Here is a 16,152-nt window from a genome sequence, read left to right on the forward strand (position 1 = left end):
GGTACTTCCCTCTGTAGCCAAAAGACGAGAGTTTTAAATGCTCCCTTGTTGGAGCCAGTTTAGTTCCCTTCCTTTATGGTTAAGTTTTTGATACAAAGAACCCCACACCAAGGCAATATCCCCAGTTCCCACCTCTGTACGTGTGTATTTTTTACATAGGGTTTCTTCTCTATATGTGTCCGATTATTACTGTGTGTGTGAATTTTTTTAGATTATTAATGTTTTAATTTATTGCTTGAGAATGATCATTTGAAGAGAAAAATAAAATACATTTTCAGCAACTGTCTTTTTTTCTGTAAAGGTAAAAGGACTTAATTGTTTGGATGACTATCCAGAAAACAAGCTGGGGAGACAAGAACATTTCGGGTGGGAAACAGTTCTTTGAGGCGTTCTATGGGAAAGACTGATTTTCTTTGAAATCCTGTGCTTCTGAAATAGGATCTAGGGCCGTGGTGGCGAACCTATGGCACTCCAGATGTTCATGGACTACAATTGGCAATGCTGGCAAGAGCTGATGGGAATTGTAGTCCATGAACATCTGGAGTGCCATAGGTTCGCCACCACTGATCTAGGGCGTGTTTGGTACATGCGGACCCCCTAAGTTCTGGTCACTTCAGGCTCAAATAAAATAGGTTCACCGTTTCTCATCAAGGATGAGAAATTAGGAAGAATATGAAACCTCTTAGGGACAGACAGATATAGATAGTAGACCCACCTACCTCTGAGAAGCCCACAAGCAGGACAAGGCAGCTATAACTCACAAGCCTATTCTTCCCTCCCCCCTCAACTCCAATGTGCGCAGCTTCAGAGGATGGAAGTTTGATCAAGTTATCCAGTTACCTTTAAAAGCCAGTAAAGTGGCAGTGAATTCTGTGAGTTAATTAGGCATTATGTTTTGTCTGGCCATGCTGGCAGGGGCTGATGGGAATTGTAGCCCATGAAGATATAGAGGGCCAGAATTGGATACCCCTGGTTTACAGGTTTGCTTGCTCCTGCCTTCCCCTGTCATCTGCACTTTACCCCCAGCAAGCTGGATGCTCATGCCTGCTCCATTCAGTGGCTGCTTTTGGGTTCCAAAGCGGTGATCCTCAATATAGTGTCCACATTTTGTAAGGCAATGCCTTGGTGAAGATGCAAGGAGGAAAATCCAGTTTTCCTGGCACAGAAGAGTCTTTAGAAGAAGTATGGAGACATCACCTTTGGGCTGCAGAGAACAGCTCCCTCAGATACAACTGCTTCCATTGTGGGAGGTGACATTCTTGCAATTGCCCAACATTCTGTGAGTTGTCTCAGAACCCCAATAGCAGCTATTTTGTGCAGGACCTGATCCTTATCCTCAAAGTTCTAGACACGCCCATTGGCACAGTGTAGTGTCAAACTGGAATCTGGGAGACCATCATTCAACAAATTCCCGTTCTGTCATGAAGCTTTGCCAGGTGATCTTGGCCTAATCGCCTTTACCATTTGAAATGTGCCTGGTATCCCCCCCTTTGGCTGTTCATTGGAAGGGAAAATTATTCATGGTGGGTTTGGGGGGTGTTAGTTACTGACTGGCATAGCAGTTAGAATAAGAATTCTAACCTGGGTCTGGGGAGAAAAGTGAGCCATAGGGAAAGAAATGAACAAACTCCTTGAAATATCCCTCCTTTCTTGAGAAACACCACAAGAAGGGAGGAATGTGCACAAATGCATCCTAGGACAGAATTTAAATTGGAAAAACAATGCTACAATTGTGAATGCCCCCCCCCCCCGGCCCCCAATCGCATTTGCATAGTAAGTTCCCAAAGTGCTTAAAGTACCTCATTCCTTATTAAGCCAGTTATTACCCTCATACGGAGCAGCTGACTTGAGATCACTCCAGTTCTTGGCTGAGCTAAATCCTGCAACTTGTACCAATTACGCAAGTTGAACGAGTCTGTTTTGCACAATTTATTCTGGTTTTGCCAGTCATGACATGATACAGGGAGTCACATAACGCTCCTGCTGAGAATTATAAATCAACCATCCCACTGACTTCAGCCCAGTCTTATCTTCTTAGTCACAGAGGGGGGGGGGGGGCTGTTAATGAGATTTCTCCAGTAACACTTTCCCCTTTTTCCCTATTCCTCATGTGGAGCATTAGCAAACCCACAGCACCCTGCCAATAACCACCTCTGGCTTCAAAAGCACAATAAAGTCGTTCCTCACGGTACACAGGCTAGGAAGGCAGAAAATGCATTGTTCAAGTGTTTTAAAAAAGTGTTTATTGAATTTTAACCTGTCACAAGTACTATAGGTCAGACATTAAGTCAAAGCACAGTAAGATCTAACTCTGTTACATTGGCTGTATGCAAAATTCCACCACACTGGTTGAAAGAATCTAAAATCCTCTTTTAGCCGGGGGGGGGGGGGGTCCAACAACTCCCCAGCTCCAGGTAACAGATAATGAAAAGGCATATTGGGACTTTGCATGTTCTTCTATAGCCCAACAGGCATCAAGAACACAAGGCTAGCTATGAAAGCAACTAATACAAGAAGGATTTTTTTTTAAAAAAAATAAAAGTTAAAATTAGTACTTAGGGCCTACAGAAATAACTAGGCATAAGAACGGTAAAATTTTCACTGTATACATCAGTTGTGGGAACTGCAAATGGAAAATCGGCAGCCCCCCACCCCCAGTCTGCTGGAAGTTTTGCAGATATTGCAAACTAAATGTCACCAAGAAATACAATAGTTGAAAACTGCATCGTAACAGACAGATCTTTTTAAACCTTTTACCAGTAATTCTTTGACTGGTATGCCAAGAAAAACAAAACCACCCAGTGATCAACAGTTTACAAACACAGTCAACTTAGTCACGGGCATACGGACATGTTCATTTAGACACATGATTTCTTTTCTCCATCTTCCAGGAGCCACAGAGCACAAGGAACATGAAAAGACAACAGCAAGAAACGAGGCATGTCCTCCAGTCTTCGTGATCACAGCCAAATTTTTCCCCAATCCAGTAAAGGGTGAATGAAATTGACAGTGCTATCCACAAACCCCTACAGCAGGCACGATTGCTACATTTGGTCCTACTAGAGGCTGCGTCAATTCACAATGCCACACCCAAGTCAAAACTCTGCAGCCTATACCAATTATGCAGATAGTATTTTGCACAATTTATTCTGATTATACTAGCCAAGAGGCTTTAAAGAGATACTGGAGGGCACTGGAGCCCCAGCCCACTAGAAGTTTTACTGACACACACGTCTGGTTTCTGAAAGTTTGGCAGGCACACCCCTTCAAGTATTACCTGGCACCATAAAGGTTTAAGAATGGAAGACAAGATTCCTGGGTAGATGAATTCAGTACACCCATAACCCACAGAGTACTTTTCCCACGCTCCTGGCAAACGGCACACACATATAGCCCTGTTCTCTCAGAAATCATAGGGACTCAAAGTCAACACCTGAAAATAGAGACCAGCGGCAAATGCCTTAAAAGTGTGTTGGATTGCACGAGGGCAGCATTGACAGACTTCCCATCTGCCACCATCAAGGACGTACAAATTGCGGTAGCCACAAACACAGAACTTCTGTGTGAAGTAGGATCCTTCAACAGCCACTGTACTTGCAGGAGAGAGTAAATGTGGACCTGGTCTTTTGAATTCAGAAGACATCGCCATCCACTTTCCTTTATCATTTATGAAGAACTGTTTAACAGCGGGGTTGGAGAGCACTGATCTATTCTGCTAGCAGAGGAACTTTCTACTGGTGGGTATACAAGGCACTGGCTCCAACCCTCTATCAAAAAATAAACAGGGTGTACTTTGCTTATTTGCACTATAGTTATATGAACTAGCCTAGGCATTTGCTTCCAGATCTGAAAAAAAGAGGTCTTGCTTTAAAAAGAAACAACGCACTTCGCAATGTTTGACTGCCCTACTGATAAGTGATGAATGCCACGTGTGCCATCAAATCAAACAATTTCAAACAGCACAGCAAACAGACATTTCCACTGTGACGGTCCTAAATCCAATGTCCAGGCAGATGGTTGAACTGAAGACTGGCCACGGTGGAAACCTTATATGACGCCTCCCCCGCAGAATGCCCTCTTGCCAATCAAACCAGGATGTATCCAAACAGGAAGTTTCATCAGAGCCCACAGATTTGGGGGCTTTTTAAAAGGCTGATTTTTTTAAAAGTAAGAATCCCTAAAATTGAATGAAGTCTCCCAATATCTGTTTAAAACGTTTGTTAGCAATACTAACACAAGTTCTTCCATTTGAGTTCAATAAAGATCTTTCAGATAAAAGACCTTTGTGTTTCTTTTCTAGAGAGAGTTTACAGTAAGAGACAAAATAAAAAGCAATTTTTTTCAGTCTTTGCCAATCAAGGGAGTAGCAGATGGGGAAGCCACAGACTTTGGGGCTTTTCATTCCCCCACAGGACGCAAACTTGGGCATCCAGAGACTAGCCAAGGTCTACTGATCCAATTTCTAGCCCACATCTTTGGACCCTACCTAATCAGAAGGGTACAGGGATCCTTCACAATGTTACATTTTAGGCATGTACCTACTACACCCACCATACCAAAGACCAGGGTCAAGAAGCCTAAATCCGGTGAAGGCTGTACCTGCTAATATATATACTCAAGACTATAGCATGCCCCATTTTTCAGCTGAATGTGTACAGTATTCACAACGAACCAGCATGTTACCAATGGTAGATCTGCAAAACATGAGAAGCTCTGGAACACTCTTGCGATGCTATTCTGAAAGGTGCTGGGTTAAGCACACCTGAGACCTGTTCAGCCCCAGGAAGAATTCTCCACCTCGAGTCTTTGAGACAAAAGTCGTAAGTACATTTGGCTGAAACGTTTTGAGTTGAATATGGCATCTCTCTGGCTACCTGACCTGCCCCAAGAAATTAGGACCAGAAAGACAGGCAACCAGAAATATACTATGCTTAAGTAAATGTAGTTACTTTACCCTTGTTACTTTGGCCTTTGATTGATTCTGAATCTTTTACTAGGCTTTCTCCTTGGCATGTAATTACTATGGAGCTTATTTCCAAGTAACTGTCTGTAGGATTCAGGTGCAGAAATGGTCTTTCCAGCAAAATCAGCTCCTCCAGAGAAAGGTGGAAGGTTTGTTACTCTAGATTTGTTAAAGGCCTTTGGGATCTCTGAAGGACCTTGGAGCAGACAGGACATTTACACACGTTTTTCAGAATCTGACCAAGACAGAACCACAGCACTAAGAGACAAAAGCCACTTGTCCAAAGGATCTCCTCACACAGCACCTTTTACTCGGCACAAAACACATCAGTCACACAACACCGGCAGTTTTAAAAGATCAGGGCCACAGCCTGAGATTCTGGGAGTTTGGGACTCAGGATGAAATCTCCAAACAGCCATCAGTTTCACCAAGTACACCGGAAATAAGCGGCAACCACACAGTCGAGAGGGCTCTCCATTTTGAGAAATGAACAATGAACTCCCACACCCAAGTCACCCATCTGGCTGGTCGATGGAGAACAGCTGGGTTCCAATTAGCATCTCTGTGAAGCTGGCGAGGGATGCTACTTTCCACATCTACCTGCAATTCCACTGGGGCTGGCTCATTCTGCTCTTCACCCGAAAACTGTGCTTTTAAAAAAAAATCTTCTACTAATGTTTATTTAACAGTGAAGCCCCAACACATCTTTGCAACTTATTTTATTTCAAAGAGAAACCTGGGAGCTTTGGGCTCCAAAGCTTTAAATGATGAGCCAATGAACACAACCACACCAAGTGACCATGAGAAACAGAAGCAGAAGGAGCTAGAATTTGTTCCATCTGTTCACTTTGTGCCAATAAGAACCCGAGTGGCCAGCCCGAATCACGCATCCACAAAGGCAATGGTTGGATGCCTACGCGATTTTCCTTGGCAGAAAACGTTTTTTGGGGGGAAGAGTTCTTTGTGTTTTGTTTCTGTGTTTGCTGTATGAACAGACAAGATTTTTTTTTTGCTGCCTCGTTTCCAAGTAGATGCCAGAATATTTTGTAAAATAAACACAAGGGCAGGCTATTTTTACTCTTAAGACACAGCAACAAAAAAAACTGTTGGCAGAAGAGGTAAAATTTTCAGAGTTCCGCTCTGGCAGTCGACTCTCAGACTTGAAGTTTTGCAAGGTTATATCTCGACAATAAACTCTGCAATCCCTCTTCATTTCACATCAAATTTGTAAACTTCAAGGATGGCTTGACTTTCAACCTCCTCAACTCCACTTAAACAAACAAACTATTGCATTATTTTTTCCAAAAAAAAACCTTTCCAAGGGTTTCCTCTTGGAAAGGTCCAATTTTTATTATTTTACTTCTGCAGCTATACGAGGTGATTCTAGAGAAAGGGTTGTTTCATAGAAACAAAAGGGAAGGGGGACATTTAGCAAAGGAATTAACTAGCAGCCTTCTAGAATAAGATGAGTACAAGTTATGAGTGTTTAACAACTGTTTTGCACTGAGGGTGAAAGGTGCTGGCATGCCACTCCGCAGACTGCTGCAAAACACAGCATGTGACAGGAGTATAATTATCAAAAGAACTGTGTAAAAGCGGAAAGGCCTAAAGCAAGCTTACTTACTGGCCAACTTTCCAAGTCGTAGCTACCATAAGCAGAAGCAATTTTCCCTTTGGGAATGCCCCTGGGGAAAAGACCAGAAGCAGAGTTAGGGCTCAGCCTTTACCTCCCTGCTATTCATCCCAGTGAAAAGAAGTGGGCAAAGTGACATTTTGTTCAAACCCCCGAAGGCATCACTGTTCTCCCTGCGATGAACTGCTGCAGCAGGGGCAGCGGGACAGCAGGAATGAAGGGAGGAGCGGGTGAAGTCCATGCCCCAAAACAATTCCTCATCTCTCGAGAGAAAACCCACATTCAAAAGATGGGTCTGGTAGATTTACCTATTTGTAACCATCTCTTCCAAAGTTCTTCTTGCATTTAACGTAACATTTATCCTTTGTCCCCTGCTTGAAAGCGCTCTTGCTGAGCCATTTATTAACAGGCTAGAGTTACATTCGCCAGCGGAAAGAGGATCACATTTCAAGCATGGGAGATGCTGCGTGAATACTAGTTCCAGCTTCCCTTAGATGAAGAGGAACCCAGCAGAAAAGGGAGCCATTCCTAAGCCTACAAGGACGCTGCCAGCAACAGCGGGGAAAAAAAAGGGAGTTTCAGTGAAAGTGCAAAAGAAGAAATTCCAGACTGAAGAACTAGATCACTTCTTGGATTTAAAAAGAAAAGAATCCTATTGCATTGTTAATTGATTTTAGTCAAGCTGACTTTGTGCAAAAACATCCTCAAGAAGGGCCTTGGCTCATTTTCATAATAAAAAAGGAAAATAAATAAGTTTTTCAGAAGTCCTTAAGTTGGCTAACTTTGATGGTTGAGATGGCGGCATGGATTCGATGCAGGCCACGCACCTCCTTATCACCAGGACAGTGGCATCAGAAGTCAGGGAACAACCACCACCACCCTCCAAACAATATATGGTTATGACACAGCCCCGCTTGCTACAGAACGTTCCCAAACACTCAGATCGAAGAGACAATATTTCTTACAGATGGCAACTGCGTGGAAAAAAATTAGCCTGAGATATGTTGTTAAAAGGCAAACCTTTGTAAACATTTCCTCAGAAGGAATAGTAGCAACTGAGTACGGTTCAGTTACTCGTATCTGTTTATAGAGCAATGCTTTAAAAAACACATACAGGTTAGTCTGGGGGCGAGGGGGGAAGGGCGACGAGGACTTTATACAATGTTGATGTCTTGAAACTAACGTCATCCATCCAGTCCATAAGTTACTGAAGTCAAGGAATTTGCTTCACCAGCTCAGCATTTACTAGGTCTTCTGCTCCGCAGCCGTCGCTGTCTGCGAGGGAGTGTCCGGCTTAACGATTTGGTACGTGATCAAATACTCGGGGTAAGCCTGCAAAGAAGAAGACAAATTTGAATGAACAAGCGTATAAAATCATCCATCACAACTTGCCAGGAAGACACCAATTGTGCAGAAAGGCTTCACAAAAGCAAAAAGAGGAATTTTAGCCCACCTTCACATCTGCTACCTGCCCTCCCCCTGCATTCCACAGAAGCACAATACCACCGAGTGCTGTTCTTCCTGGCATATAACAAAAGCCTGTTCGGGTAATCATCTCTCATGCCTTCCCTCAATTTTACCAGCCAAGGAAGGGACTGTGTATATAGGCTCTTCTCCAGCAGCAGCCGGGGCTCTCCCATGTGCCACGTTCAAAAGCTCTACCCCACCCATCTGCACATTCTTGATTGGGGGGACAGAAGGGAAGACCTTCAATGACTTCCTGCTCACAATGGTGAGGCTGGGGGAGCAGGAGAAAGCTGTGCGGTCTGTTGACAGATATGGAAGCGGCCACTTGCTCCTGTGGTCTCAGCTTGGAGGGAGGGACTGGTTTACAAAAACAATCACCTCCTCTTCTCTAAAGATGGAGGGGCTGCATGGCTGATTGGGAGAGTGTCAGCTTGGCATGCAGAAGGTTCCAAGTTTAATCGCCCACATTTCCAGTTAAAAGGAACAGGGACCTCCACCTCACCACCTTGGAGTGATACAACTAGTCAGGGTGTACAGATGTCGACGGACCAATGGTATGGCATAAGACTGCTTCATATATTCACGTGAAAGGACAAAGAACAAGGGAGGGATATTAAAGCGAGAAATATGGCCAGAAGGAAAACAAGAACAAGCCAGAAGCCAGAAAGCCTCTGCCTTTGGAGGAGCCGGAATTTGGACCATGGGCCAAATGGAGAAGCTACCCGAAGAGTTGTAGGCTGAGGAGGGAGGGGGGAGGGGGGGCATGGCTCAGGCTTTGTCCTCCTCTAAGCTTGAGGCCCTGAAAGAACTTCTGGGTGTGGTGAGAGAGACTGTGCATCTCTAGATACATGTCACAATTGTAGTGCTGCTTATTGTATATTTTAAAAATGGATGAGTATGGGGTTTTTCTTGTGATTGTAAGCCACCTTGAGTCATACTTTGCATGAGAAAGGTGGGGCAACAAACAAACAAACAAACAAATAAATGTAAACGAGGAAATCAACACTGTTCCTATGGAGCCGAGTGGGGGAGAGGAAAGGAAGCCTTTTCACAGGCTGAGTGGAAAGAGCTGGTCACTGCCCAGCTGTCATCTGAATGACACACAGCTGAGCTTATCCACCCCATGTAAACAGGAGCTGGCTTCGTCACATTTGCCAGCGACACATTCCAGAGAAACAAGAAGCCCCCTTGTTGCAAATTTTAAAAAATCTTTTAAGAGGCTTTTGGGGAGCCAGGCACTTTCAATGTGCGCACATACCAGAGGCTAGCTTTTCAGTGCGTGAAGGATCAAAACAGGGACAGCGCCACACTTTGAGACATTTGCTCTTGGAAGCAATCCTGTCTGCCACATGAAGACTGGACAATAAAACACCAATCCACAAACACCCATGTACCTTTTGGCCTCATTTGGGATTCCAGACACAAAGGTGGTGCAAGATCAGTGTGTTTCCTCCACACTTGACAAGCCTCTTGGTTCAGGGAGCCGTTGGGTTTGTTATGCAAAGTACAGAGCAACCCCCCAGTTTCACAAGCTCGAGCAGTGCCGAGTTGTTTTATGCACACACTGCCAGCCTCCGCCAAAGTGACAAATCACACATCATTTTCGGAAGTCACCTACCTGCTCTCCTCTGTAAATGACGTACTCCGCGTATGCCAGTCCATTTACGCTCGGCCTACCAATCACAGAGTGGTGCCCAGGAGGGGCATGAGCCATCTTCATAGTGCTAAACTGTAAGAAGGATTTCCCCAATGTGACACGACAAAAAAGCATTTGTCTAAAAAAAAAAGGTGGGGGGGAGAGACAAAAGTAACAATCTCACATGCGGCAAATATTATTTAATGACTGGAATAAATGGGGAGCTGGCATTTATGTAGGATACTAAGGAAGCTTTTATAATAGAAAGGTTGTTTTTCACATCAGTCATTCTTAGGACAAAAACACAAAGACGTTTTTTAGCCCCTCACAAGTCTAGACCAGGGGTAGCGAACCTTTAACACTCAAAGAGCCATTTGGACCCGTTTTCCATGGGAAAAGAAAACACTTGGAGCCGCAAATAATTTTTGACATTTAAAATAAAGATAACACTGTATATATTGGGTTTTTTTTACCTTTTACTCCACTCATTCTGGATGTGTCCGCCCTGCTGCCTGCAGGGCGGGAAAGGATGGCGGGAAAGGATGGCCCAGCGGCTCGGCCTCGCCGGCCGCCGGGAAAGCACCCGCCCCACTCCAACAGGGCAGGTGAGAGGGGAAGCCCAGAGCGCGGCCCAGCCGGCTGCGGGCAGTTGGTGCGCCCGCCCTGCTGCCTGCAGGGTGGGCAAGGATGGGGCCAGCGGCTCGGCTCGTGGAGCCACAGTGCAAGGGCAGAAGAGCCGCAGGTTCCCTACCCCTGGTCTAGACAATTCATGGCAATTTTTACTGCAAAGACAGAGTTAAAATTCTCCCCATGACAGCACCCACGGGAAGGGAAGAAACCACACCACTTCCTGGCCACCCCACAACACACAAAGGGCTCAATGCATGAGCAAAACCTCTGGCTAACAACTGCCTTTTAAGCAGCAGCACCCGGTGCAGTTGTATGATCAGCCCCCTTCCCCAAGCACTGGAGGCAGAGGAGCAACTGCCTCCTCCCTGTTTTGCTCACTGGGCAGTAACGCCTCTTGCCCTGGGAGGAAGGGCACGACTCCAGCATCCACTCTGCTATAATGAGGAGGCGAAGAAGGCTGAAAGCTGCTTTGAGAACTCTGGGACTGAAGTGGAGAACCCAAATAAGAAACACTGGATCCAAAGAGAACAACCAACAGGGGGTTTTTTTGTTAGTTTGTTTGCTTGGTCAGCAAAAGCTGCCAGCATGGAGGCCAGAATTGCTTTTGGACCGTTTCTCTGCTGAGGGTCTCCCACTTGGCCTTGCCCTTTTGACTATGCATGCCTTTCAATCTATGTGGAAACACGCAGTGGGTAACCCAAATTCTAACTTTGGATCTTTCTCCACAACTCCTATTCAGCATGTGCTATGAACAGGCCAAAGAAGCAGTTAAACAGCGAGTGGCGGATATAGAGCACCAACTGGACTTAGCTAGATCTCCATCCTTTATTGCCAGTGAATCTAGCAAGACCTCTTTGTCTCCTATGGTGTACCTAAACTAATCTTGAAGTACCTAAACAGCGGAGAGCTTCTACTCTGGTTCGGTGCTAGGGCCTCCCCTCAGCAGTACTGAGAGGCCAATACAGGAGGATTCCTTATTGGGAGAGAAAATGTGGATCTGGGCGCATAAAAACAATAAAACATATGCTTCTCCACTGTCAGGATTATAAACATATATGTATTAGTTTTATTTCACCACTGCTGTACAGATTCCCAGGCCAAGTTTTGTGCAGCAGAACTTGGAAGTACGGAAGCAGGATGATCTGTACAATAAAGTAGGCTCAATTGTTTGATTTGACAGCTATAGCCTTCAATTTTCCCAATTTTATTGTTTATTATGTCTGCCCCCTTTTACATTTTTTAAACGTTTTTATTCCTTTAGTATGTATGCTTTTATTCTGTTTCTTTTATATCCCCATATCTTCTGTGTTCCCAGGTGCCTTTTACCAGTAGGTCCTGCTTTTATTTCCTTTTAGATATATATCTACTGTTTTAATGTTTTAACTTTCAAGATGTTTTATCCTTTATCAAACTCGCGGCCCTCCAAATGTCATGGACTACAGTTCCCATCATTCCCTGCCAGCATGATGCTGGCAGGGAATGATGGGAACTGTAGTCCATGACACCTGGAGGGTCATGAGTTTGACACCTGTACTTTATTTTATAAAGCTTGACTGGCTAACTGCTGTGAGTCTGCAAAGACAGAAACTCATTTCTGCAAGTCTTGTCTCACAGTTGCCCCGCTTCAGGGAAGCATTTCGCCTGGTACATGGTGAGACGGCTCGCCAGAAACCCACCTGTGGCAGATGTAGCAGGATCTGTCTTTATGCGTGGGGCAGCCGGTGCCACCCCCTATTCCGTACACATACTGGTTGCTTTTGGAGGAATTCTCTGCAAAGTAGATCCCAGCTCCAAACATCCCTCCGATGTAGGCGTGCCTCTCATCAAATCCTTTGTGAATGATGGCATTAATAAAAGGAGACCCTAAGGACAGAACACAAGCACAGCTCACTTTTTGCACGTGGCACAGAAAATCAACCATCACTACTGCTCACAAAGCAACAGCCAATTAAGTTTCAGAGGATCAACCAGTTTCTCAGCATAGGATACTTCTGGGTGTAACGGGTTGTCAAGTAACAGCTGACTTGTGGCAATGCCAGAGGATCTTCAAGGCCAGAGGTGCTCTGCCACTGCCTGCCTCTGCATACGACCCTCGGACTCTCCTGGTGATCTCCTCTCCAAGTACTAATTAGGGCCAACCCTGCTTAACGTCCAAGATTGGACGAGACTGGGCTAGTCTGGGCCATCCAGGTCAGGGCACATAATCCTTAGGATTCCTCATATCTTCGGGAAAAGTTCTTTTCCCCTCCCTTCCCTCTTAACTTCACTGAACACCCAGGAAAAGTAAAAGCAGCTGGGCATCATCTTCATCAGCGGCTGCAATATTGATTCCTCCATACTAGCTGAGAAGTTGAGAATCCATCTGTTCTGGCTGAGCGGCCTGGGAAGCGTTCAACGGGAAAAAATGGGCATCTAACTCTGTACAGCTAGTGCTGATGCTCAACAAATCCCCTTCTCTGATGGAGACTCTCATGAGCATATAGGGCAGGTGGGAGAGACCACTGAGCAGGTAACCTAAGAGAAAAGCCTGACCCCTTTCAACATCGGTGGCCACCACTGCCTGCTGCTGTCCAGGCAAATTCCCTATCCCAGGGCCATACTGGAAGGGCCTGATGGGAATTGTAGTCCATGAACATCTGGAGAGCCACAGGTTGCAGACCCCTGCCCTATCCTCTCTGCCACAATCCTCTCCATGCAGCTGCTGGGCTGCACCCCCTGTTCTTCCCCCCTTCCACCACTTTCTCATTCAATAAAGGGGAAAAAACAAGCGTTTTGACCACGCTGAAAACTTCTATCTCGTAATCCAACTGAATCCAAGAACAAGACACTATCTGCATAGATATATCCTTAGGACAGAAGAGGCAATCCAGGAAAAAATTGGTGAGCACTTTTTTGGGGGGAAAATCAGCACGATGTTCCAGCAATGGTTTCACTTCCTCACCGTGAAATAGCATGCGCTCATTGTGATGGTTATGGTTTTCTTCAGACACTTCTTTCTGCCGGTGACAGAATCTCTCCCTTAGCTTCTTATTCACTACCTTCTGAATCTATAAAAAGGGTAAAGACATGGACTAATTGAAGCACACAAAAGAACTCCAGTGAAAATGTTTCTGCATCAAGACAGTCTCGTTCTTACAATGTGAATAGTTTTTAATAAGAAAAAAATAACTTTGCTAAACAATAGGGTGAAATGCAAAGGAATGGAGCTTCTTGCTACTTTCGGCAAGATCACCCAAACTCCAAGATGTACCAGAGTGCGGAAGCCATGGCCCATTCACGAGCTAAAACTCAAAATCTGCCAAAAGTAACCAAATGTACCACATGAATAGTGAAATTAAAGGAATTTAATGGCTCTGAAAGGTAATTTAAATGACATCAATTCAAGGGGAACTTTTAACTATTTCTGCATTAACAATGCAATCCTATGCAGACTTACTCCAGTCTAACTAAGCCTACTGAAATGAATTGGCTTAGCCGTAGACTCTCTTTAGGACTGCACTGGAAATGCTGCAATATTTAGAATTATTCACCATATTTCAGGGGTGCAAGGAGCCACTTTCTCTCTTAAGAAAGATGCATGGAATCAAAGCAATGCTTTGCTAGGCTGGAATGCTTACTGGAGTTCTTTCCAGCCCGGAGAAGCAGGGGACGTCACTGGGATGTTATTGCAGCTCTCTCATTTCAGGCAGATACAGACAGATACTGTAAAAACTCTGGTATGTCCTAATCTCCATTGTGAGTTATTCTTATTTCTCCCAATCATGAGAGGCCCCAAGATTTGACTGAAATAATTTAGCAGCTGCACCAGATGCCACTCTATATATCCAGCTGGATTTTCAATGTTCCAGTTAGAAACACTGCAAAAAGTCCCACCCACTGTCTAAAAATAGTTGGTGGGCACCAAGAGGTGTTAGTAGGTGACATAGTGACCGATTCACCCAAGGGGGAGGGAGGAGGGGCCCTGCCAGCTGGTCATGACCTACTCATCCTGCGGGAAAGGGGTAGGCAGGAGGATGGGGAAGGAGCCCTGTCACTTGGTTGTAACCCACTCACCCACCCTTGGAAGAGGGAGAGGAGGCCCTCATCTGGTTGTGGACCACCTATCCTGAGGAGGAGGGAAGAGGGAGGGGCAAGGGGTAGGGAGGGCAAGGGCTCTGTTTTGGACCTCTCAGGTTTGCAAACAGAAATGTGGAGTAGATAGTCTCAGATAGCAGGGACTTTGCGTACTCAAGTAAACTCTTAGGAAGAATAGAAGCCTTTCAAATAAATGATTAAGTCATACACCTACGCTCCCCTTCCCCAGCCAAGACCTAAAAAAAGCATAAAATTATCAGTATTAAAAATAACACGAAGCTTTCTGTAGAATGTGTCAACGCTAAACTCACTATTCAAATGAAAACCATTAAAAGCACTTGAAGGTAAACATGCCCTTATCCAGTCATTCAAGATGGTGTCAAACGTTACGCCTAAGCGCAGGCAGAATCCAAGAAAAGGCGGTCTGATCTCAAGGAGGGCAGTTCACTTATTTAAAAACCTGCACCCTGCTTCTCTCCCCACAGGGATTCAAGTTTGCTTCCCAGCCTTGCAAGGCAGAGAGTCATTTATCAGTAAAGTGAGCCACTGTTTCCATATCGAGGTTTCCATTGTCCTTGGACGCTTACCCTGATGACGTGATATCTGTTGAAAATCCCTCCAGCGTTGCCACCGTCTCTGTGTTCCCTGATAGTACTCTGCATCTATCAATGGTAAGGAAGCCACGGGTCAAGAACCCAACAGTTTAGATATACCACTGTGCATCCTAATTGGGAACTGTACTGCACACCTGGTAGGCACAACTGAAGGACTGGGAGGAAACGCAAGATCAAGCAAGAAAGGAATGCACCAATCTTCTCTAACACCTATCGCCCTTTTTCGTTCCATGACAGCGGAAGGGGAAAGGGCAAAAAGAAGCTCCCCCTGCTTTTTGCTCATACCAGGAAAGCAGCAATTACGGGAACAGTGGAGGGATCTTCTACATTTATTTCCTTCCAGTAAGAAAACTGGGAGCTAGGGACATGCCAGTTCTTTGCGGCGCATGCAAATCTTCAGGTTAGAACAGGAGGCACTTCCCTGCTCTCCCAGGCTAAGAGTGTGGAATGAGGATCTCAGAGGCCCAGGTTTGAATCCCCACTCCACCATGGAAATTTGCTGGGTGACCCTGCCAGTCACACACGCCCTCAAGCCTAACCTACTGCACAGGGATGTTGTGGGGATAACATGGAGAAAAGACAAATGACGTAAGCCACTCTGGGAGCCCACTGGGGAGAAAAGCAGTAAATGGAATAAACAAACACATATACTCCATGCCCAGGATAATACGGCAAGAAGCACAGAGCAAGAAGTCATAGTTGGGATATCGTGACTCAGCAGTCATCCTTTTCAATTCTTGTGTCGTAGTCCTTTTGCCACTGGTTGGGGAGAAAGGGGGGATTTCTCCACTATCAAAGGCTCACTGCTTGCTCTTAGGGCCAAGGGAACAAACAGTGGGAAGCCCAAAAGGGTTTCATGGACCAGAAGAGTATAAATGACAAGTTCTGTTACTCCCTTCAGAGCTTGAGATGCAACACGGGCATAATTTTGCATCCCTCAGGGGTAAGAGAATCTCCTTCCATGAAGTCCTCCGGAGTCTAGAGGCCCACAATATACACCCAGCAAACAGAGGGGTCCTTTGGAATATCATGGTAAAAGCTTTTTAAAAAGCCCTAACAGGAGGGGTGTATTGGGATCAGAAACGAAGGGCACTTAATTTTTTTCCACACCTTTTCCCTAACTGACTTTTGACTT

General features: G+C 45.2%; 1 protein-coding gene across 1 annotated transcript in view; it reads right to left on the minus strand.

Moving 5' to 3' along the window:
* Positions 1 to 2,220: 2,220 nt before the first annotated feature.
* Positions 2,221 to 16,152, minus strand: part of TNKS (tankyrase) — a gene marked incomplete at its 5' end in the record, with an annotated part of 51,868 nt that continues 37,936 nt past the window's right edge. The window contains 5 exons of the mRNA XM_048504408.1: positions 2,221 to 7,928; positions 9,682 to 9,838; positions 12,006 to 12,192; positions 13,271 to 13,376; positions 14,991 to 15,065. Of these exons, the coding sequence (XP_048360365.1) occupies positions 7,842 to 7,928; positions 9,682 to 9,838; positions 12,006 to 12,192; positions 13,271 to 13,376; positions 14,991 to 15,065 (612 nt within the window). The remainder of the gene's footprint in view (positions 7,929 to 9,681; positions 9,839 to 12,005; positions 12,193 to 13,270; positions 13,377 to 14,990; positions 15,066 to 16,152) is intronic.

This window comes from Sphaerodactylus townsendi, linkage group LG07 (assembly GCF_021028975.2).
Source record: "Sphaerodactylus townsendi isolate TG3544 linkage group LG07, MPM_Stown_v2.3, whole genome shotgun sequence".
NCBI lineage: Eukaryota > Metazoa > Chordata > Lepidosauria > Squamata > Sphaerodactylidae > Sphaerodactylus > Sphaerodactylus townsendi.